We start from the raw sequence: 22,547 nt of genomic DNA, 5'->3' as shown, positions 1-22,547 counted from the left end.
ACCCAGGTGAGCATCTCCTGTGGGCACTTAGCTCCTGAGAGCTAAGGCTCTCTCACCAGCCAGTCTGACACTATGGACCTCCAGTGGCTGGCACCAGGCAAGTACTGTCCCTGTGGAGAGGGCTCCACTGTCCTTTAACACTAGCATTTGTGCTCAAGGAGCCCAGTGTCCCTTTTCAGTCCCCTCCTTTTTTGCTTGACTTTGACCCACTCAGGATACGCTCCCTCGTCTCTGCCCAGTGCTACAGCTCAGCCCCCACCTTCCTCTGTATCTGACGTATTAGCTTCATCTTTGAGCATTAACTTCCACACTTGTTTTGGGTAAAGATTTTGCTTTCATTAGCTAATTTCTTGAACCACTTTCACCTTAAGATAAAGTTGGTCATTTGTATCTGTAATTTATGTAGTCATGAGATCATCCTAGGACTGTTTTAAGGTCTGTTAAACGAAGAAGCCAGGGCGTGACTGGCTGTGTTGTCAGCAGCAAAGCCTGGGAGAGAACATAGTGTTGCCTCCCTGTGGAGATGGTGGTGGTAGAGATCAGGGTCAGGTTGTCCACCTCTGCTCTTTTCAACTTGTTCAGCATCTTCCCGCCGGGGCTGCGTTTTCTCCAGCCGCACCACCTCCAGGAGGGACAGCAGCTGTGGAGCCAGAGTCCCAGCACAGCAGGATCAGAGGCTAGCTCTCTGTACCCTTTGCACTTAGGAGCCAGATTTCCTTAAAACCCCACAGAGTGCTTTGGGGACTTCTTTTTGTCAGGCTGCCTTCTGGTGAATGAGAGAATGTGTGAAAAGAAGCACCCTGCAAACTGCCACGTGCCCCAAACAGCTAAGAAGTCATCCCCACTGCAGTTCAGCCCCCACACACTCAGTCATCGCTCTAGACTTGAATCATAGCAGGACGACCTCAGGCTTCTGCATGCGAGCTGCAGGGACATCAGTCAAGTCACAGACACCTGCTCCAAGTGCTCCTCCTCTCAGCAGAGGGCTGCCAGAATGACTGACACCCTGCTCTGCAACCTGGTCCCATCTCACCCTTGGTTCCCTTGCACAGTAATACTTTCTGGTAGCTGGGTTTGCTTACCGTATTTAGTACTCGGATTTCTGCTGCTCCCTTGGCTCCTGCTTTCTCTAACAAATGTCTGTGCTGCAGTAGGCATCTCCTGTCTTATGTACCTTTGGCATTTTGCCCCAAAGGATGCGGATGCCCTCCACACACACCTGGCCAGCAGTACTGGAGACAGTGTTCGGGGGCAGGGATAGAAGACTGAGCATACAGCCTTCACAAAGGACCTGTTACAGCCACAGGAGTCGAGAGCCAGCCAGAGGAAACCTGACTTGGGCAGCTGATGGTCACTAGGGAGAGAGCCTTTTGGCTCCCAAAGTTTGGGGGCATTTTTCCCACTGCTCTGCCCCACCATCCCCTCTCAGCTACTTCAAGAAGGTCTCTGAGCCACAGTTCATCGCAACTATCATTTATTAAAAAATATATGTCTCCTTGGAAGGAACACTGGTCAACCAACTAGTGTCATGCTTGCTTTGAATCTCTGCTTTTCTTCCCTGGGAGGGGTAGAGGGTTGAGCATCATTCAGACTACATCACTTCACATCAGAGAAATCAACAACATTCCCAGCTTCACCCCTCCTCACCAGAGTCATCATTGGCCACCACTTCACCCCTCCTGCCTTCAATCTAATGCACTGCCCAGGGAAAGCTGCCACCCTTTCTTCACCCACACTCTGGGCCCCAGACTTTACACTTAGCCTAGTCATGCTGGTAGGAGAACTGTTAACATATTCCCTAAGTTTGGATGGTAGCACTCAAAGCATCTTCAATGTGTGTCATTTGCAGTGGTTGTGACACAGTGGGCTAGGAAACAACAGACTCAACCCTAGGGCTGAGCATATCCACTCTCTTCTCCCCTGTGTTGTGCCTCCAGTGTGGAGCTGAGGGAGGTATGGTGGCTTCAAAGGAGCACAGGAGGGTGGCATGGGGCCTGAGCCATACCTGCCGCCTGCATCTGTGGTCAGAGAAAAAAAGCCCCTTGACCACAATCACCACCATATGACTCTGGGAAAAAGCAACAAAGCTTCACATCTCAACAGTAAGTGAATCTTAGCTCTATAGCTCAAACTGACAGCATTAAAAGTCTACTTTCTTCTTGAAGAAACAGTAAGCTACCAGCTTTTACTGAGGGGGTGGGGTAGGTAGGGTATATGAAGCAGCTGTGGAAAAAACCCAAATCAAACTTTTCATCACGTGGCTGGCCAAGCTCAGGGCTCTCCCACTGCCCCAGCACAGGGCTGGACAGCAAGTGACTCCCCATCCCTGCCAGTGGGCCCCATGACAGGGCCTTAGCTGAGCCCAGCACGTCCCTGGCAGGTGAGCGAAGGGACACAATAGGAGCCCCGGCTCCTGTCAGTTCTCACCTGCTCCCCCTTCTGCTGATGGGACGGCCCAACCTGGGTCACGTAGTCTATCACGAGGTCTGGCTCTTCCAGAACATTATGAGCCTTTAGAACACAGTCAAATTGGATTCTACGCATTCACTTAAATAGTAAAAGTAAAATTTGGAAGAATGAAAAGGCTGACACAGTAGCACAACATGGTTTTGGTTTAACAGCAGCTTAAAAATGAACAAAAAGGAAACCTCTCATGCAGACACATCAGGTGGCATAAAACAATCGGCAATTTAATATGGCGGGAGCACCATTAGCCATTCTCTGCCTCCCCACATGCGGGCCTGACTTGCCCCGAGGACAGCATCGGCTCTAGAGTCACGGCTCCAAGCATCTGACCCCTGGGCAAAAGCCCTTTCTCACTGTCCTGTGGCTGATCCCTCCTAGAGAAAAGCCTAGCTCTCAAGAGAATGACCAATGTGGGTGCCCTCAGTCCAGCACTTACTACCACTTTCACTTCCTCCCCAACCAGTTGGGATATAAGATGCCATCTGATTAGAATATGAAAATTAAAGCATTTCTCTAATAACACAGTACCATTGATGAAGTCTCCATAGATTTTCTAGTCCAAATGCGTGTGAATATATATATATATTATATGAGAGAGTATAATATATATATATAATAATTTCTATATATTTTATATAAATTACATATATATATCTATATATAAATAAGATACTTTCTATCGCCATGACGCCGCGCCGTCCTGAGCCGCAAGGCCACATACAGATCGTAGCAAAGCCTGGGAGCCTCTCCTCATGTGGTGTGAAGGGCTCACTTCACAAGCCGTGCAGCCGTCCAGTCTGTCTTTCCATCAGTCCTCCTCTCTTCTCTTCTGCTTGGTTTTATGAAAACAATGACTCTGATGGATTTGCACCTGTGCTAGTGCTTGGGAAAGGTTCATGCAGGCATGGGCACAGTCACATGATGAGTGAGATGGCATCATCCCAAAATTAAACTGAAACAAAACAAAAATTTAAAAAAACAGAACAGGACTAGAAAACTTAATTTTTGGACATATCTAAAAAAGGGGACAAGAACAGTAGTCATTTGTTCTCCCCGTGGGGACAGGAATGAAGAGGGAGGAGGGAAGAGGGACTTGATTTCTTCTGCTCACAAGAGAATGGTTGGAGGGGATTCTTCAGAGTTTTTCAGGGGATGGGACCCAAATGTAGTGCCCAGACTGGTCCTCAATGATTTGTTTGATTTTGTTATAAATCTCTTCCAGTGAGTCACCCTGTACAATGGCTGAAAAGGAAAACAGAATTATCATTATGGTCCACAGCAACCCCTCACACCCTGACAGTCTGGTCCACCCCAACCAGCCCACAGTTCAGCCCACTTGTTCACTAGGTGGCAGTCCAAGGGCCCGGGGCAGTGGGGAAGCTAGCAGGCACTCAAGGCCCAGGGCTTGAAGTCAACTTGCTGAGACAGTGACACTGGGCGGCAATGAGTAGGAAAATGTGTTGCTCAAAAAAATGTTTACTGAGCACCCATTAGATGCCAGACCTTGCAGTCTGTACTGCTCTTGGCTGCCATAAGGCCAGCAGCTGGCAATTCTGATGCAGCCTCATTGGAAGACTTGGAAAATCCTGGTTATCCAGAGCAGGAGCTGCAAATCACAATTTCTAGCAAGATGCAATGCTCCTGGGGCCATCACATCTGCATTATGTCAGAGGTCAGTGCAGCAAACAAGGACACAGTTGCTGACAGAAAAGGGAGCTCCAGTACCCAAGGCATGCGAGAACAGTTATGAATCCTGTGGCCAGCTAACTTTGCAGCATCACCAGCTAGAGTTTACTCAGCATCAACCTGCACACATAGGTCACCATACTTCAAAAGGTAAGCAACATATTACACAGAAACCTTCCCAACCTTTTAGGAACTGCCCTTCTAAAGTAGGTGACCATATAAACATGCACACCTGTGTGTGCACACACTGACAGAGAACACCTGAACACCACACCAGGCAACCATCATCATCAACAAACGCTCACTCAGCACATAAAACATGCAAAGCAGCCAATGCTGGATGAGGGAGCCTGGAGGGGAGGGAAACAAACTAAAACAGAGAGCTACAGCCCAGGAAGACATGAAGACAGACTGTACAAAACAAAGCATTTGATGATGATGGTTCAAACTATAAACTGGCTAAACTACTCTGGCTGGAGGGCACTCGAGTACTTTGGAAATGCTCGAGCTCAAAAGCAGCCAGAAACTGTGCCAGGCATCTAGGCCTCTTGGAAAAACCTCATAGAATAGGTATCTGCCTGCTCCCACATTACCCCAGCTGCACAATGGGGAGACTTACCTGTGAAATATTCTCCAAACTCCTGCTCCAGTTTCATGGCTTTGTCATAGATCTTATTTGCTTGTTCATATGTCTGCCTTCGGTTCATTTCCCTTCCAAAGATACAGAAGAACATGGTACCAAACTAGGTTCTATGTTTTGATTAACATAAAGGGTTGCTCCAGGCTCCCTGGAAAGCTTCTTAGCTGCCCTCTGAGAGCAGTAGTGGCCCAAGGCTCAACATCTTCCCCAAACTTCTAGGTCTTAAAGCTCAACTAGGGTTACAAGCATGAGGACACAAATCCAAAGGAGCCCCCAGTGAACAGAGAGGGACACAGACTTTCCACTGAGTACCCGCTGGGTCTTACCCCTGCCCAACAAACCACTTGATTTTTCATTGTCTTTCCAGAGCCCTCTCCTGGCTGAGAATCTCAGCAAATACTTACATAAGCGCTTCAATGGACTTGGGCTTGATGAAGATGGCGATGGGGTAAAGTTGCGACTGCTGCAGCCTCTTGATAGCGTTGCCAGAAACATCTAATATGCAGTGCTTGCCCTGAAAAAGAAAGGGCTGCCATCAGTCCACCTAGTCCCCATCTACCCATGGTGCTGACCCCAACATCCACCTGTGAGAAATGTGGGGCCACCTAGAGAGGCCTGGAAGATTCTACCTCTGAGGTACCCAGGCTCCACATTTGGCTCCTACGATCCAGAAAAGGCCCCATCTGGAGATGCAGCCAGGGTGATACTCTGGGGTGAGCTGCACAGAGGAGACGTCTCTAACCAGGGGCTGGGAATGTGCAGAACAGGCGTGGCTTTGGTCAGCACTGCCACCAGCCATGTGCTGGAAGGACGAGGATCCATGCGGCACTCTGGCAAGAACATTTCTGTGCTCCCTTCAGGGGTAATTTTGTAGAGCAACCACTTCTCTCCTTACCCTCTCCGCAACTGCCCTCACTGACTGGATGCTGGTCCCATAGAGATTGTCGTTGAACTGGCCTGCCTCAATGAACTTGTTGTCCTGAATATCCTTCTCCATCTGTTCTCGGGAGACCACAAAGTGGTAGTCTTGCCCATCCACCTCATTATCACGCCGAGGCCGGGTAGTATCTGTAGAAAGAGAGGAAATGCTCTGTGGCACAAGGACAATGTCCTACCTCAAGCCACCGAGGGCTGACTTGTTTCCCCCCTGCAGGGCCCCAGAGTCACTCCAGATGAATGGGGGAAAGAGGCTGGGAAGAAGTTTATCTTGCCTATATCTCTTCTAATCACCAGGTCTCACACGCACAAGGAGCCATCTGCTTTAGCTTCAACTGGACCAGAAAGATGGGGTTTCCTGGGCCAAGATCTGGCAGAGAGATGGTGACAAATGTGGTCCAGGAGCCGGCAAGCCTAAGAAGCTGTGCCAGTGGGCTGGGACAGCTTCGGGGGAATATATGGCTGCCTAATCTCTTCTGGGGGGTTGGATGTACCCTATTCCCAGAGATACCTAGAACCCAGCCGCAGGCCCTCTCCATAAAACATGAGAGCAACAGTAATTCCCAGGACACCAACGCCTCCCCCCCAAAAAGACACCCTGGGCTCTCACGTGGTACACAGGATCCAAATTTATGTGGAAACTCCGAAATTAGGTCATCGTTGACTCTGTCCTTCATGGGGCCCAGGATGATGACAGGCCTTGCATAGTGAACTGGAGAGCGAGCATGGAGACAGTCAGTGAGGCCCTCACCAGACAGCCTGACCTCCCTCCTTGTCTGCCTAGAGCAATGAGGTGCTGGAGCCACCGCTCACACAGAGCAGCACATCTTCAACCATTTTGCCTTTTAACTACAAAGACATCAAAGAGGCTTTAATTTGAGAACATCTAAGTAAGTCCAAGGCAAGTATGAAATCAGAAGCGTCTCCCTTTCCAACAGATTCAGGAGAAATCTGTGCATGGGCACCAACAGCTGAGCAAGGTTTTTCAGAGCAGCCATTGAAGAGAGGGACCAGAGCCTCTCTTTTAGCAGCGGCCACACACCCACTGAAATTGACCTTCGCCATCTCTCGTCAATCTCTCCTCTGTCTCTCCATGACCAACCACTGGTTTGGGTCCCATGACTACCAGATTAGCTCAAAGGCAAGACTCTCAGAAGGGGGCTTACTTTCTTGCCGTGTCACTGGCTCATATGACAGAATAGCATCCTCCTGTCCTTCTGCAACAAAAATTGAAGACATGTTAGCACTTTATAATCTGCCTCCTTGTATCCCCATCTCCCTACAATAGTCACTGCACCCCAACCTCCACCAGAAAACAGCCTTGTCAACTGGTTCTTGCTAACAACTGTGCCGTGGGCTTGTCTACTGCCCACTGGAATGAAAGCACAGGAAACCATTCATCACCCCTGAGACAGGAGTCAGGAGTCCTCTTGTTCAGCAAAATATAGCTGAGCAAAGGAACATGACCCAGAAGCCATTAAGCCTCCACCAAAAACCACCCCAATGTCCTAGAACTCTTCTTATAGCTAACAGTCAGCTCTGCTCAGTTGCCCTCTTGCTCCAGAAAGAATCACAGGAAAAGCTTCAAGTGATGGGGACACACTGCCTGTGTCCCTCATCTGCGGGCAAGGAAGTCAGGGCACTCGTGCAGGTCCCCAAAGCTGCAGCTGAACTTTACCCTTTTTAGGGTTTGCCTATTTCCCTGCACTGGAAGAAGTACCCAGAAAAGTGGCACAAGGCTGGGCTACGGTCCCCAGTGCCCTTTAAGAGCAGTACTGAGCCTTGCTCGTCCCACACAGGAGAGCTCCGTCTATCCTAGCAATGATGAGGACTTCCTAAGAGTCACCAAGCAAGTTGGTACTGGGTACTGCTGCTGCTGCTGCTAAGTCGCTTCAGTCGTATCCTACTCTGTGCGACCCCATAGATGGCAGCCCACCAGGCTCCCCTGTCCCTGGGATTCTCCAGGCAAGAACACTGGAGTGGGTTGCCATTTCCTTCTCCAGTGCATGAAAGTGAAAAGTGAAAGTGAAGCCACTCAGTCGTGTCCGACTCTTAGCGACCCCATGGACTGCACCCTACCAGGCTCCTCCATCCATGGGGATCTTCCAGGCAAGAGCACTGGAGTGGGCTACCATTGCCTTCTCCAGGTACTGTGTACTAGGAGGTCCCAAAGTGACCAATGGCAGTGCTAGGGAAGGCAGTGATATTTGCATCAAGCTCTGGGATGCATTCTCAGGGCCTCTAGCTACAACTCCTAAAAGGCCAGTAGTCCAAAACTTCATGGGATTTGAATTGTGGCTTCTCTGGCCTGGTCACAGGATTTCTGAAGGAAACCTGAGCTGTCACCTGGTCATTTAGCCCAGCAAAAAGGCAAAGACACCAAGCCTTCACCCAGGAGGTACTAGTGACCTGGAAAGGCAATTCAGGACAATATCCCCCAGGAGCCATTCTCCTTTTGGTCTCTGAGCAAATATGTGAAACTGGCAGCACCTACAGCCCCAAGTGCCTACAGTAGGGATGCTTCTAAGTCAAGTCCTGGCCAGAAGTGCAGGGCATATATTCTCTCCTTTAACTCACAGCCTAAAACCCATCCCACAGGGACAAAATGGCCACAGCATTTCCAGGATCTCCAAGTGTACATGGCTAAAAGAAGCACTAGCCTCTGAACAGATATGGCAGCCATGCAATGCTGGAATGAGGATGGCTGGGACACGTGGTAGAGCTACATGCCATGGGGAAGAATGACACACACTTACTGGAACTGCTTTCGCTGTCACTGGTGTTGGATGTCACTCCCTCTGCAAGCCAACAAGAAAGAGACTCTGATTCAGAACACACCACTGAGAGGTCACACACAGCACAAAACTCAAATGCTCCAAGAGCCAGACGCTGAGCTGCCAACCAAGTCAGGCCACAGGAGGCCTGCCACATCAGGCTACCAGCTGAGAGGTGCAGCTCCAATCCTGAGACCCTGGCCACCTCATACTTGTCCCCAGGGTGCTTTCAGTCTTCCAAGGCCCTCCATTATAGACTACCAGCTTCCATTCTTCATCTGAATCAAGAGAACTGACTTGGATGGTTTCCAAATCCTATCTCAGAATGCATCTCCCAATGCTATCAATAGGAAAGGAAAGGCAGTGACAGTAGCAAAGAGGAGCCCAGTGAGCAGGCTGCTCTTGAATCACCTCCCCAGATAGAACCCCTGAAGAACAGAATTGTGCAGTGTTTCAGGACTAGGAGGCTAAGCACTGGGCTGAATGAACAGTCACCAGGGAATGACATGTTGGCCTTTTGGTGGAACCAACAGCCCTCCTGCCATCACTACCCGGAAGGAGGGCTCAGCCCCAGTGGTGAAAGGGGATGCTCCTCCATCCATGAAAAGACGAGAAAACAGAGACAACAAATGAAGAACACATGGAAGATAAGATGATCCTCCTGTCTCAGACTGTTGGGACCTACCCATATCTTGAGTGGGCAGAGCAACTGTACTCACAGGAGGCACAAAGCACAGTTTGGCCCAAACAAAATGCACTACTCCCAAGATGACAGGCAAATGGAGATGAAACATGAACAAAACAAACCATGGAGTGAGGCATTGCTCGTTTCAGCCAAGATGACACTGTTCCAGACTGTGATATGCTGTGGCCCCCAGGAAAGACTGGCTGAGTCACCCATGCTAGTTCCTGAGTAACCCATGGAGGAAGCACCTTTACCCTTATACCTTTATTATTCATGGAAGGAGAGTATTTGCTGACCGAACCCGCAGGGCATGGCCACATGTGTGCACACACGCACCTGTGTGCACAGCAGGGAGGATAAGGCCCTGTCATCTAGATCCCTTCTTTTTTCAACTCTAAGATTATTTTCCAGAGGTGAGAGGATGGTCAGTTTTCCAAGCTAAAGCACTAAATATACATAGTCCATAAAACGCTCTTGAGACCCCCACCCACTCAGCCCCTTAGAGACGCTCTGGAGAGCCAGCCCACACCATCTGCTGAGGGCCCTGAACCTGCTGGGACATCCCAGATATTTGCTGGGTAAAGGGCTTCACAGCACTATCACCCCCTGTTTAGACAGACTAAAACAGCTAAATCTTAAGCCCAATCCTTTAGTGTTGTGTCACTGGGAGAAGAATACACCGGGCAGGCACCCCTCACCTCAACAACAGGCTAGAGATGAGTTGAGTGGTCACCCCTGGAGAAGCACTTGCTGCCCCCCTCACTTGTAAAGTGGAATGCCAAGATAGCTCCACACCATTTCAAGGTACAAAAGGGAAAAACAGACATGAATGATAGGCTTTTATTATGGTTCCAGGGATCCAGAGCAAAAGTGTGACACTCAGAGCCACTTCCACTTCCTTCTGTGGTGGCGTTCACCCTCACAGACTCTCGCACTGCCGTGCCCTCCACCCACCCCCAGCATCTCCACTCATGCCAGAAATACAGTGAACAGTATGCAAGTTTGACTTACTCAGGTTCTTTGCTCCATAATAATCGTCACTTAACCCAGGGAAGTCCTAATTTCACAGACAGCAGAACAAAGAGGGAGGGAGGGAAGAAGGGAGGGAGGGCAGGAAAGAATTGGGGAGAAGAAAGAAAATAGAGAAAAAAGACAAGGGGAAGGAAGAATAGAGAGACAGGTGAGCATCAGTGACAGAAGTATGAAATACCATGAAGACCTATAGCTACAGTGAGGTTAAGAACTTTGCACAGGAAGAACGTCCCGGGTCAGATAAAATGCCTGGACTTCATGCTGCCCAATTTGCTGCCAGAGGGCCTCGGAGTGAATGACCTCTTTGAGGTGGTCTAGAGCCTACACGGGCTGACAAGACAGACAGGTGACTTACCAAGGCTTGGAGTACCTGCTTTGACTAAATTTGTAGTTATAGAGCCATTACTGCTTTGCCCCTGAAATCATCATTTCCCTCTGAAGCTGAATGAAAAATCAAACATCTATGTGTGGTAGAGAGGCAGGTACAATACTCATCATCCCAAGGAGTTTCCCAATACTGACTTGCTCTGTCCAAACCCTTCAGGGAAAGCTTCGTGCAGTCTGAGGTGTGGCCTTCCAAGCTGACATGAGTTGTGCAGACCACAGGGGATGAGCTCAGCTTCTGAAGAATAAGCACTAGGCAGTTTCAACTCTTATCCGACAGCCAATTCCCTCCCCCATTCAGCTAGGCCACTCAACAGTGAACCCTCCTAGGTTGGGCTCAGCGGGTAACTTTTGGAATTTGTCTGGTGAACGGTGGCAACCTTACCTCAGGTCTCTATCTCAGATTGCCTTCTTATTGAGCTCCCCAGGACTGTGAGCCCTAACCTCTATTGGGACAAGGGCACCCTTGTAATCTAACAGCTACCACCCCAGACCCACGTATCCCATGACCACGAAACACGCTGGCCTAGAAAAAGGACATTCCCTTGCAGAACTAGTTTCCTGTCCCAGTAGCCCAGGACAGAGGTTTACAATTCACCATGAGCCACATGAGAAACATTTCAACAGCCTGACCTGGTGTTTAAGGTTAGGGTGAGAGCAGTTAATTTCTGAGGCATATGACAGAAAAAGAATATTTCTCAGCGTTGCAAGTTAACTTAGCCCAGCTTTATGGCCTTTTCTACCAAACCAGTTTTGCGTTTCTTCAATAAACCTTTATTTGGACAATGTTAAGTAATTCCTGTTTGGTGTCAATTCCTTTTAGCAAGAAGGATTTTATTTTGAAAGCTGGCTCTGTAATCACTCTGGGAAGACAGTTGAGTCTATTAGAGCCATGTGAACATTCTGTGTGTATAGGCACATGCATGTAATTCAAGAACTCAGCCCAACTCCGAGTGTCCAGATAAGAAAAGGCTCTTCTCTTGACATAGATGAGCAAAGATAAGGGAAAGAAAACACAAGCGAAAGAAGCCGGGAGAGCAACACTGAGTTCCTAGACTTAATTCTCTTGAAAAACCATTTTCTAAACTTGACACAGTAGCTGGTAACTGCTCATCAGCACCAGAGCAGAGCTCAGCCTGGCACTCCCAACGCTAGTAGTGCCGGGACTTCCCACTGGGCCCCCCTGCAATCACTTCTACCTCAGAGCCTCCAACATCCTTCCAGAAGAAGAGTTGGACAAAAAAGACCCAACGTCACCCTGTACAGACCAATTTCTACCCTGACTCTGCAAATACACAGGTACACACACACACACAAACATGCATGCACACAATGGACGGATGGACACGTGTGTGTGCATGTGCACACACACACACAAAACACACTTTCCCAGTCTTCAGTGCAACTGAGGCAGAGAGGGTGGGGCTGTGGGTGGTCTGCTCTCTGTTCCCTGCTGCTACTTACGTTCCTGTCCGCTGCTCTCCTGGGCCATGTTTTCTTTGCTCTTGTAAAATGGAAACTTTCGAGAGAGGCGGAAACTCTTTTTACGTTTCGGTTTGATCGACTGTGAAAGAACATGAAGATGGAGGGGAAGGACAGAAGAAAAAAAAAACAGAACAATGGATTTTAAAGCATGCAAGAAAAACTAAAATGGAGACAATGGTGAGCTAAATAAAAGACCACCTCTCACAAATGGAATCTATGAGATTAAATGAAAGTTGATGTAAGAGGAAAAATTATGTTTACAGAAAAATGTTGTAGGGATGTTAGAGGTTTCTACCTAATCCAGACTCACAGCACTCACTGGTACATCCTAAATGACAAAGGTCACTGTAGCCTCCTGGACACATTCCCTAAGGTGCCACTGATAAACAAAGAGCCATCTACTCCATGTCTCTCTTCCCTCTACTGCTCCGGAAGTTCTTTGGCCTGCGAAGCTCACAGAAGAAAAGGGGTGAATGGATAGAGCCCTCATGCTTTGTTTGGTCTGGAGGACGGTCGGAGCTCTGAGGCTGGCCTTCCTGGCTGGCTGATGAAGCCAGGCTCTATTCAGGGTCCCCATAGCTCCAAAAGGGTCTACAGCCAGGGAGATACCCACAAATGCTTTCATATGCCCCAAGAAAGACAGCCTTCCAGACAGTGCAGCTCCAACACATCTTCAGGAACCAGTTACCCAGCTGAGAGGAGTAACCCTGGCTGTAGAGTTTGGGTGCCCCCTTTCTCTGCTTTCTGAAAAGCAGTCAGTGTTCTGATAGGACAGAGGCAGCACCCTGAAAAAGAGATATTCTTTTGTGCTCCCCAGTTCTCTTATCCACCAAACAGATTTCAAGTTTCTTATGCCTCTTTACATATGGCTGACTTCCTTGGGGATCCCCACTTACCCTGTTAGATTCAATCATCCCCGTCCTGGCATGAAACTTCACGGTTTTCAATCGAGCCCTTTCCTTCTTTTCCACCCTGTGTGGGAGTGAGAAAGAAGTCCTATTACTGCCAGTGCATGGTCTCAGCAGCCATCTTTGGCTCAGTGAATCATAATCATGTCCTGAGCACCAATTCAACACCAAAAAGGAGTAATAATGCACATCCATTGCTTTCAAGCACTTATAGTATAATAGGTAAAAAAGAAATCAATACCAGGAAGAGGATAAAGAAAGCGTCTCTCATGATCATGACAACTCACCTCTTCTTACTGGGGATCACACCAATTTGCTCACTTTCTCCATGTGGGGTCACCAGTCTCGCCTGCCACCACTCATCATCAGATGCATTAATGACGTGTAGAATGTCACCATAGGAGAAGCTGAGGCCTTGGCTTGGCAGGCAGCTGTCCCGAGTCCGGTCATAATCAAACAAGGCTCTGGAAACAAGAGTGAAAGATGAAGTTGTTGTCTCAGCCCTAGATGGATGGAAGAGTGGTGGAGGATGGTGGAGGAAGGCCAACCCAAAGAGTCAGCACAGATCCAGCAGCCTTATAGCAGACTGGAAGGAATCCTGTGGGAGACTGCATCCTTGTTTCAGTCTTGACAATGTAAATATTCTATTCTCCCAACAAGTTACATAAGGGAAAAAAAATCTTTCATGACTCCCATCTCCCTCCAGCTTCTGGACACAAAGTGAAAGTCCAAAGCAGAACACCCTTGCTAGTCTTCTCCCTCAGACACATCCTCCAGAAACAATTTAGCTCTGCCAATGGGCTGTCTCAGTTTACAACAAATCTTCAAAAATTACTTGAAAATAGGACATAAATGTTAACTACAATCCCAAACAATGAATGGTAAATGCTATAGAAATACAAAAGTGAAAAAGGCCCTGGGTTCTGTGGCAACAAAGCTAAGGCTGATGTTGACCCACACAATGATAAACTTGACAGGGTCTGTATAAATAAGTCTCCCAATTCAGTTTCTTTCTCTCTCTCTCTCTCTCATGTATAGGAAAGTGGAAGCTCGAGGAGGAAGAATAATTTGACTGAGGTCACACACCAAACTAATCTGGGATAGAACCTAAGTCCTCTGACAATACATGTGGAATAAAGATTAAATGGGAAGGTAGGAGAAGGTGGGAAGAGAGCTATACCATCTAGGCTTGAAAACAAAAGGTGGAGACCAGCTAGGTTGTAAGTGAGTGTTATGGAAAATGAGGTTAGAAATAAAGATCTGGGGCAAATTTTGGAAGGCCTTGAACAGACCTGATCCAGTGACCTCTGAAGATTTGGGAGTAAGCAAGTGACACATCAAAAGAGCCTTAGAAACATTAATCTGACCTCATATATGATCAGATACTGGAAAAGGGGGTAGATTTGAAGGCAAACTTAAACCAAAGCTACAAGCTCAATCCTTCAGGACACACCGCTGACTCCTGCTCTGGAGAAGCTGGTACTTGACAACAGAGCTCCCCTGCTCAGGGAACAAATCCATCTACACGTATCTACTTTTCTCCTCCTCTGGATCTCTCCTCATATGGAGTCACCACAAACAGGTGAGTGAGAAGTTTGTATTTTCCTACTTGCAATCTAGGCTGTCTTCATATTCTCTGTTAACACCTTTACACACACAGCCAAGCAGAGTTCCCAGAACTAGTTCCAGGACTTAGACGTAGTTCTACCTGCAGCACGGTGCTATGTGGCTCAGCTGGAAGCTGCAAAGTAAAACATGCTATTTCCCCATGTGCAGGCCAGTCCAAATGAAATGGAGAAGGTTGTAAAACTGTGGAGTGTGAAATTCTGTTGTTGCTGTTTAGTCACTAAGTCATGTCCGAATCTCTTGCATCCCCATGAAAAGTGGCCCGCCAACTTCTTAAAATGCAATCCTTAAGAAATCACTGTCAGATTATGTGAAAATGAAAATACCTGAACTTTGACAAAAGACCTTTGTGTGTGCATGCTCAGTCATGTCCCACTCTTTGCAACCCCATGGACTGTAGCCCACCAGGCTCCCCTGTCCATGAAATTTTCCAGGCAAGAAAACTGGAGTGGGCTGCCATTCCCTTTTCCAGGGAATCTTCATGGCTCAGGGATTGAACCCAGGTCTCCTGAATTGCAGGCAGATTCTTTACCACTGAGCCACCAGTGAAGCTCTCGGAAGACCTTTATCTCCCTCAATTTACGCACTCAAAGCAATAAGGAGAGAGGCCACGGTCAGCAGGTTAAGGAGGCACTCCATCCCTGAGGTTCTTTCTGGGCTTTGTGTGACAGAATCAAATCTGAATGCATTTACACTGCATTCGAAACTGAGCGTCCTAAAGAAAGGAAGGTATTCTGTCAGAGGTTCCTCTGAAGAGGTGCATGGTAAAGACCTTATCCTAAGTGACAATGAGAAATACTAAATGTCATTCTGAGCTTCAAAGGCTAAAACAAATGTAGTAAAGAAAAGAACAGAGCTTGGATTCAGAACAAATCAGTTTGGAGAGGGAAGGAAGATGTTTAAATGAGTTAGGAAAGATTAGGATGAGGTTCTAGAAGATTAGAGGGGAGAGTTTACTGGTTATAAGTTTAAAACATAAAAGGGACAATCCAATATATATTTTAGCACCTCCCAGAACTATACTGATGTTTGGCAACAGCAGTAAGAAGCTGAAGTACATATGGTAAAGTGGACATAAACGTTTTGTGGATGAGGAATCCAATTATTGGTTATTGATTAAACATCCGAGATTGAAAGAAAACTAAAAGGTTGGTTTACTTCTAAGATGAATTTCAGACACTTTACAATATTAAAACACATAACACAAGCTAAGTAAAAACCAAATAAGTACAGATCCAAGGCAACAAGAATGCCAGCAGATCCCACTGCAGTGTCAGGAATGGAACTGTTTGACTTGTTTTTTAACCACAGGCATGTGTTCCTTTTTATGACTTTCAAAAAATGTAAGTCAATTTTAAAAGGAACTGCTTTCAAATTTTTTAGGTGTTTCTTTTTCTTTTCTAACATATTTCTAAACAACTGCTTTTTCTTGCTTGTTTTGTTTTTTATATTTTAGGCATTATGTATTGGTTTTCTATAGCACTCACCCATCCTTTTTCCTCTGCTCTCCCAATTCTGTTACATCACATTTTTTTGGCTAAACAATATTGAATTTTACATCATGACGTAAGTGGTGTTCATAGATGACTACCCCTCTTTTCATATAAACTTTTTCTATTTTTTTTTCCTGGTGGAAATAAATACCTGATTTTTTCATTTGACTACATTTCTACATCTGTATTATTTTGTAGCTATTATTTAACACATAGCTATTTAGATTTACTATTTCTGTTATAATATTTGAAAGCAATTACCTTTGTGTATCAAGAAAAGGGGTAAATAGGCAAGGGTTTTTTTTGCATATGCTATTGTAATATTTGAGATTTTTAACTATCCATATACATTAATTTCATTAAAAATTAATATAAGCGTGTCATAGAACATCTGAAAAATAGAAAGCCTAAAAAAAGAAAAATCACATTTAATATATCTTAGAAGTAACTCTTCATACTGTTGTGGTATTGTATAATAAACACACAAATCAAAAACCCACATATTTCACTAAGTTAAAAACATGCTATGTATATACTATTTTGCAACCTTAGTTATTACTTGAAATTGTTTCATTAACATTTGAAATATCATTGACTATTTTCCAAAACTAATATTTTTAATGATGATACAACAGCCTATTCTTAAGAATATCCATCAATTAAGAAATATTTATCACCATCTAACATGACCAGATACCACTCTTCCAGGCACTTTTAAAAAAAGAAAGAAAAAAAAAAAGCACGGAGCAGGGAGGAATCAATAAACCAAACATCTGACTTAGTCATTTACTTCAGATGAAGAACATGTTTGGCTCTAAGTTCCCTGGGAAACAAGGAAAAAAAGTTAACTTTCCAATAAAATGCATTCTATCTCATAAATTTGTGAATGAGCAATACTGAACAACAGAATGGACAATGCCTTTCGTAAACCATGATTTTGTTAAAACCATAGCAGCACAATAGTTGCATTTGAAATTCTGAACTACAATTATCATTCTCAGTTGAGAATGTAAAAGGTGAATTAACAAGAATTTCCTTTTCTATCAATTGGAACTGCAAATGAGTACAGAGCTTTGTAGAACATCAAAGCCTCAAAGGTCATTTCATCCCACTTGCTATCTAAAAAAGAAAATTCCTTTGATATTCTCTAAATTTCTTTTCAGTGCAAGCATTTAATGTCTCAGTCTTTCCTAGGTCTTCTCTACCAGGCTAAACATTCAAAATTCCTTCAACAGTCCTTCCATTGTTGTGATCTTGCTTTGTTTTCCAAATCTCTTCCTGCTGAAATTTTGTTTGACTAAGAGCTGGAAAAGTTCCTCACAAACAATGAAAATCAGTCCCAGAGATGCACAGGGCCTCATCTAGAGTTGTTTGGTGGTCAACTCAAACCAGGGCTCCTAAATCTCAGAAAAATTCTGTGAGGTCTAAGTCAAGGTCACATTTTTTAACAAAGAAAAAAAAGCTAACTGTCCACTTGGCTGTCTGGAAAATACCTTTCTTCCATTATTTACATACTCACTGACTTTAATTGGCAGCACTGTGTTTGATCGACGGGAGATGCAGAAGCAAAATCAGTCTTGGCCTTGTGCTGTGTGTTACAGAGAGAGGCACAGGACAGGACAAACCAAGGTCTCCAAGTCTTCGGAGGGAGCATAGGTCATAGAGCTTGGGGAATCTATGAGGAAGTGTTGACTTTTGAACTGGGCCTCAACAGGGTTCAGGTTTCAAAAGACAGAGATAGGGAGAGGCCCTTCCGGTGGGAAGGAAGAGCATGAGCAGAGACTCCAAGGCAAGCAGCCCAGGGTGTGTGCTGGGGTCACCAGTCTCCACGTTTGGCCGTTTGGCCATACGGCAGGGTATTAGGGAGAGCAGCAGGCCAGGGCCTGCCTGTGGACAGCCTCGAGTCCAGCTAAGGAGTCTGGCATTCATTTAGGAGGCCTTGTGTGACTGACTTCATTGCCTCTGCTTTCTTTGTTTTTAAGTATCATTACTGGGCTAAACTTTCATATGGAAGGCAATTCAGTAAAAGAACAGGCCTGAGTAGTAAAGTTAAACTACTTTTCAAATGACATATATTTTATGTAAAGGAAAAAGTATGTAAATTAGCCCTAGCCCTTAATAAACTTTGAAAAAATATCGACTACCTACCTAAGATCTTTAAGAAGCATGCTAAACTGTAGCCATCTAGCAATAACAGTCTGTCTTATCAACAGCCTAGAAACATAAGGAAGTGATAGGGATTGGCACCTTGTTACAAACACTTCCGGTCAGGCTTGGTAAGAGGATCAAAGGGCACCTTTCTCCACAACAAGAATATATCCTCCTGCCTGCCCCTTTTTATCCTTAGGGAAAGCACTTGGGAAAGTCAAATGCAATAAACCACTGTTCCAGAGCCAAAAATCCTACACATGCAGAGCCCAGATGACACAGCGACCAACCTTTCCAACCTCTGACTCAAACCAAGGATGAGCAGGAAGGAAAATACAACACCTATGTATCTCTGGACACCGCAAGAAAGACCATAATTAATGACTGTCACTTTGGTCCCATCTCATGTGTGAGCTTATTGACAAGAGATTGTGCTGGGAGACTAGAAACCTCAGCAACTCCTTACCGTTTCTGGTCTAAATAAAAAGAATTTCATAGGGGTCTCCAAGTTAAGGACTGGTCAGGTCAGAAGGAAACACTACATCAGGAGAGAACAAAGCTTATGAAAATATTATCATCCACAGCCTAAGAGCACAGCAAGTGGTCTACATAAAAGATTATTCCTCAACCCTGGATATGTCCATGCACCTCTGTGAAGCAAAGGAGAGCCACTTGTCAAACATCATGGCCAGGCCAAAAAATACTGACTTGTCTTAAGAGTGGATAAAGAGCATGTCCCAGGGAAAATGTGGCACATAAAAACAGAAAGCAGGCAATGAAGCCACCTTCTGGAACCACGTCACACCAGCATAAAAAGCTGATGCTCACTCCCTAGGGTCTGCAGGTTGGAGTTCCCAAGCTAAGTTTCAGCACATCAGCTTTAAATGCCACTGCCTGTGACCCCATGGATTGTAGCCTGTCAGGCTCCTGTCCATGGGATTCTCCAGGCAAGAATACTGGAGTAGGTTGCCATTTCCTTCTCCAGGGAATCTTCCTGACCCCATTGGTTCACAAAGAGTCAGGCACTACTGATCAACTAAGCAACAACAAGAGCTGCCTACAGAGATGATGTATGTGCTCTGGGGGACTTTGCCTAATCTTCCTTTCAGCTGGGACCCCACTGCCAAGAGGGAAAGCAGGAACATAATCAGCTCAAAGTAAACAGATTACTAGGCCCAAAGTCTCTGCAGTTTAGGTCCTAAATTTTAAACTTTGGGTCTGAAAGATCCAGAAAAAGCAAAAGCATCTAGCCCAGTCACCCCTGTGTGTTGTGGAATAGGAATGCAAAGAAAATGGCAGGAAACTGGTCAGGCAGGTTTCTCAGAGCAAACAACAGCACTTCAGCCTCAAAGGCAAGTAGCTGCTTCCGTGTGATCACCTCTCTGCCTGTGGCTCCAGCCATCTGCCTGGCCTGAGAGGCTCTGCCTGTCCCCTTGAAGTTCCCAAGCTAAGTTTCAGCACATCAGCTTTAAATGCTACTGTGTTTTCTAAGGAGAAAGCATCATCAAAGGTCTTGAAATATATGTTGTTTAAGTGGTGATCTTTCAAATAGTATCCCCTAAGAGATGCCCACTAACTTCCCTGTAAGTTCAGTGGTACAGAATCTGCTGCCAGTGCAGGCAGCTCCTCTGAGGCATAACTCAAGTCCCACCCTTGTCTGTGACTGTGCCCACTCCAAATTTCCTTCTTCCAAATTCATATTATGTATTTAGCAATGATCTTTCTTAATATTTTATGTTTATTGCTATTTCATTCTTGTAGTGTTTTAATCTTTCATATTATATCCCTTTGGGGGAATATAAACCATCAGCCCTTTGAGGACTAAGGCCATGTATGATATTTGTGAATGGTGATTAGACCAAGTTGGGGTAAGGAGCACAGAATACCCTCCCAGTTACCACCCCGCAACAGGTTCTTCCATGAAAGTGAATGTGTTAGTCACTCAGTCATGTCCAACTCTTTCTGACCCCACGGACTGCAGCCCACCAGGCTCCTCTGTCCATGGAATTCCCCAGGCAAGAATACTGGACTGGGGGATTTCCCTGGTGATCCAGTGGTAAGACACTGCCTTGCAATGCAGGGGATGCGAGTTCAATCCCTGGTCCAGGAAGCTCCCACATGCCTTGGGACAACTAAGCCCATGCCCTGAAACTACTGAGTGCACCACAGCGAAGGTCCCACGTGCCACAGCTAGGACCCAACACAGCCGGATAAATAAATATTTGAAAAAGAAAAAGAATATTGGGCTGGGTTGCCATTTCCTTCTCCAGGGGAACTTCCGCACTCAGAGACTGAACCCAGTTCTCCCACACTGCAGACAGAGTCTATACCAGCTGAGCCACCTGGGAAGCCCCATGTTCTTCCATAGTATTGACATATCCTTCCCATACCAGTTGGGAGATTCTGCTTTCTTACTCTGGTCAGTGTTAAGAGCTGAATATTTGGGTGCCCCACTTCCAAGTTCATATGTTGAAGCCCTAACCCCTAATGTGATGGTGACTGGAGGTGGGGCCTTTGGGAAGTAAGTAGGTTTAGATGAGGTCATGAGGGAGGGATCCTCATCCTAACCATACTGCCTTTATGAGAAGAGGAAGACAGGAGAGAGCTGGCTCTGTCCTCAGAACACACTCAGGAAAGGCCATGTGAGGACACAGCAAGAAGGTGGGGGGAGAGGGGGGCTCACCAGAACCTGAATTTGTCAGAGCCTAGAACTTGGGACTTCCCAGCTACAGAACTGTGAGAAATATATGGTTGTTGTTCAAGCTGCTCAAGCCTATGGTCTTTTGTTGTAGTTGCCCAAGCTACCTGAGACAGAAAGTGCCTGATAAAGGGCACAGATTACTTACAAGTTGAGCAGCCCCTCCCTTGCCCGGTCCATCTAAAGGATACACAGGGAGCTATGCAGTGACAGTAATTCCTCATCCCTTGACCTCAGCGTGAAAGTCAAAGTTTCTAGCAGCTTCTGAAGAGCAACTCAAAACCCCAAACTTGAGTATTTAAGTAGACACAAGATGGGCCATCACAAGAGGAGCAAATGCAATTGGCAGCCAGTCAGGAATCGCTGGCACATCTTGAAGAAGGGAACATGGAGAACAGGGAAGGACACTGTTCTCCGCAGCCTACTTCAGGGTCTCAGTCCTTAGAGTGCAATTCTGAAGTTAGAGAAGCATTCACAGGTTCATAATGTGTGAATATTCAGGGTTCACAGCACCTGTTGGATCAGCTGAGGTGATGATGTGTCTAGGACTGGTGTCTAGGATATACGACAGGCAGTTCCAGAATCACTGATACATGAAACGGTCTCATCTTCTGGTAGCCCCCAACAGTATATAAATTCTTGTTGCTTTTTAAGATGCAGATTATCATCACTTCCAAATTGTGTCAGATAGTGAAGCCTGTCAATATTATACCTTGTTGGCCTCTTAATCCACAACTGAAACTCATTAATGAGCAAGACAAAGTTGGACCCCCTCAAGCATCATCCTGGGTTAAGCACAGAGTAGTGTAACAAATGCTTGTTAACAAGAAGGAGCATCTTCCAGCTTTCTTTGATGACTCTGACACTGTTTCTTGAATCAGGACTACAGATAGGGCATGATTTCCTTCCAAGAGCGGGAAGAAGGCTAGGATGGCAGATGGCCAGCCAGAAGACCAGGACTCCCAAAATGCCTGATGCTGTCCAGTGGCTGCAAAGAATGTAGCCAGGTTAACAGGAACAGACTTTCAAAAACTATTTCCACAAATGTACTATCAAACCTCTTGGCAACCTTTGGAGGACAAGGTCTTTTGCTTATTTATGAAATTAATTAATTAAATATGAACATAGAACTTGAAGGTCTCTGGAACGCTAAACTTCCCTGTGTCTTTTTACTACCTCAACATCAGAACAGCTTGAGTTAAACCTGACCTGGTCACCCTGACCTTGAGCAAAAGGCTGGAGAAGCATATTTCTATGGACTTCTCCAGGGTGGAAGGCAAATGAAACAGAAGAGCAGAGGTCCTAGACTGGGCACAAAGAGGGCCTCTGTTCACCCTGTCTATACTATTTAAGAGATGTTTCTAGTATGGCGAAGGGTGGGAAAGGCCTTTCCATTAAGTCACTAGGGACTTTAAAATCAAGTCTCATTTTCCAAACACTGTTATCTGTCCTTTCTCCTGCTGACTTGCTCCACAAATCCCATCTCCCCTGTGGTTGCTTCACCTGCTACAGCCTTGGTGCAGCTGCAAGAGGGTGGTATTTGCTTCAAAATAGTTTTGCGAGCCCATACACACCAGAGGAGGATA

At 46.1% G+C, this 22,547-nt stretch overlaps 1 protein-coding gene across 6 annotated transcripts in view; it reads right to left on the bottom strand.

Annotated features, from left to right (window-relative positions):
* Positions 1-1,457: 1,457 nt before the first annotated feature.
* DLG3 (discs large MAGUK scaffold protein 3) overlaps positions 1,458-22,547 on the bottom strand; it is a 54,124-nt gene continuing 33,034 nt past the window's right edge. For 3 of the 6 annotated variants that reach the window (XM_015104929.4, XM_027962885.3, XM_004022159.5), the window contains 10 exons: positions 13,284-13,460; positions 12,985-13,060; positions 12,068-12,167; positions 8,485-8,526; positions 6,895-6,945; positions 6,339-6,440; positions 5,688-5,860; positions 5,197-5,306; positions 4,772-4,863; positions 1,458-3,708 (listed from right to left, as the gene is read on the bottom strand). In XM_015104929.4, the coding sequence (XP_014960415.2) occupies positions 3,602-3,708; positions 4,772-4,863; positions 5,197-5,306; positions 5,688-5,860; positions 6,339-6,440; positions 6,895-6,945; positions 8,485-8,526; positions 12,068-12,167; positions 12,985-13,060; positions 13,284-13,460 (1,030 nt within the window). In that variant the 3' untranslated portion in view covers positions 1,458-3,601. Of the gene's footprint in view, positions 3,709-4,771; positions 4,864-5,196; positions 5,307-5,687; positions 5,861-6,338; positions 6,441-6,894; positions 6,946-8,484; positions 8,527-10,198; positions 10,245-12,067; positions 12,168-12,984; positions 13,061-13,283; positions 13,461-22,547 lie in introns of all 6 variants that reach the window. The other 3 variants (XM_015104930.4, XM_042242480.2, XM_015104931.4) reach the window with 3 other exon arrangements.

This window comes from Ovis aries, chromosome X (assembly GCF_016772045.2).
Source record: "Ovis aries strain OAR_USU_Benz2616 breed Rambouillet chromosome X, ARS-UI_Ramb_v3.0, whole genome shotgun sequence".
In the NCBI taxonomy this organism is placed as follows: domain Eukaryota; kingdom Metazoa; phylum Chordata; class Mammalia; order Artiodactyla; family Bovidae; genus Ovis; species Ovis aries.
This window is presented reverse-complemented; position numbering and strand designations above follow the sequence as displayed.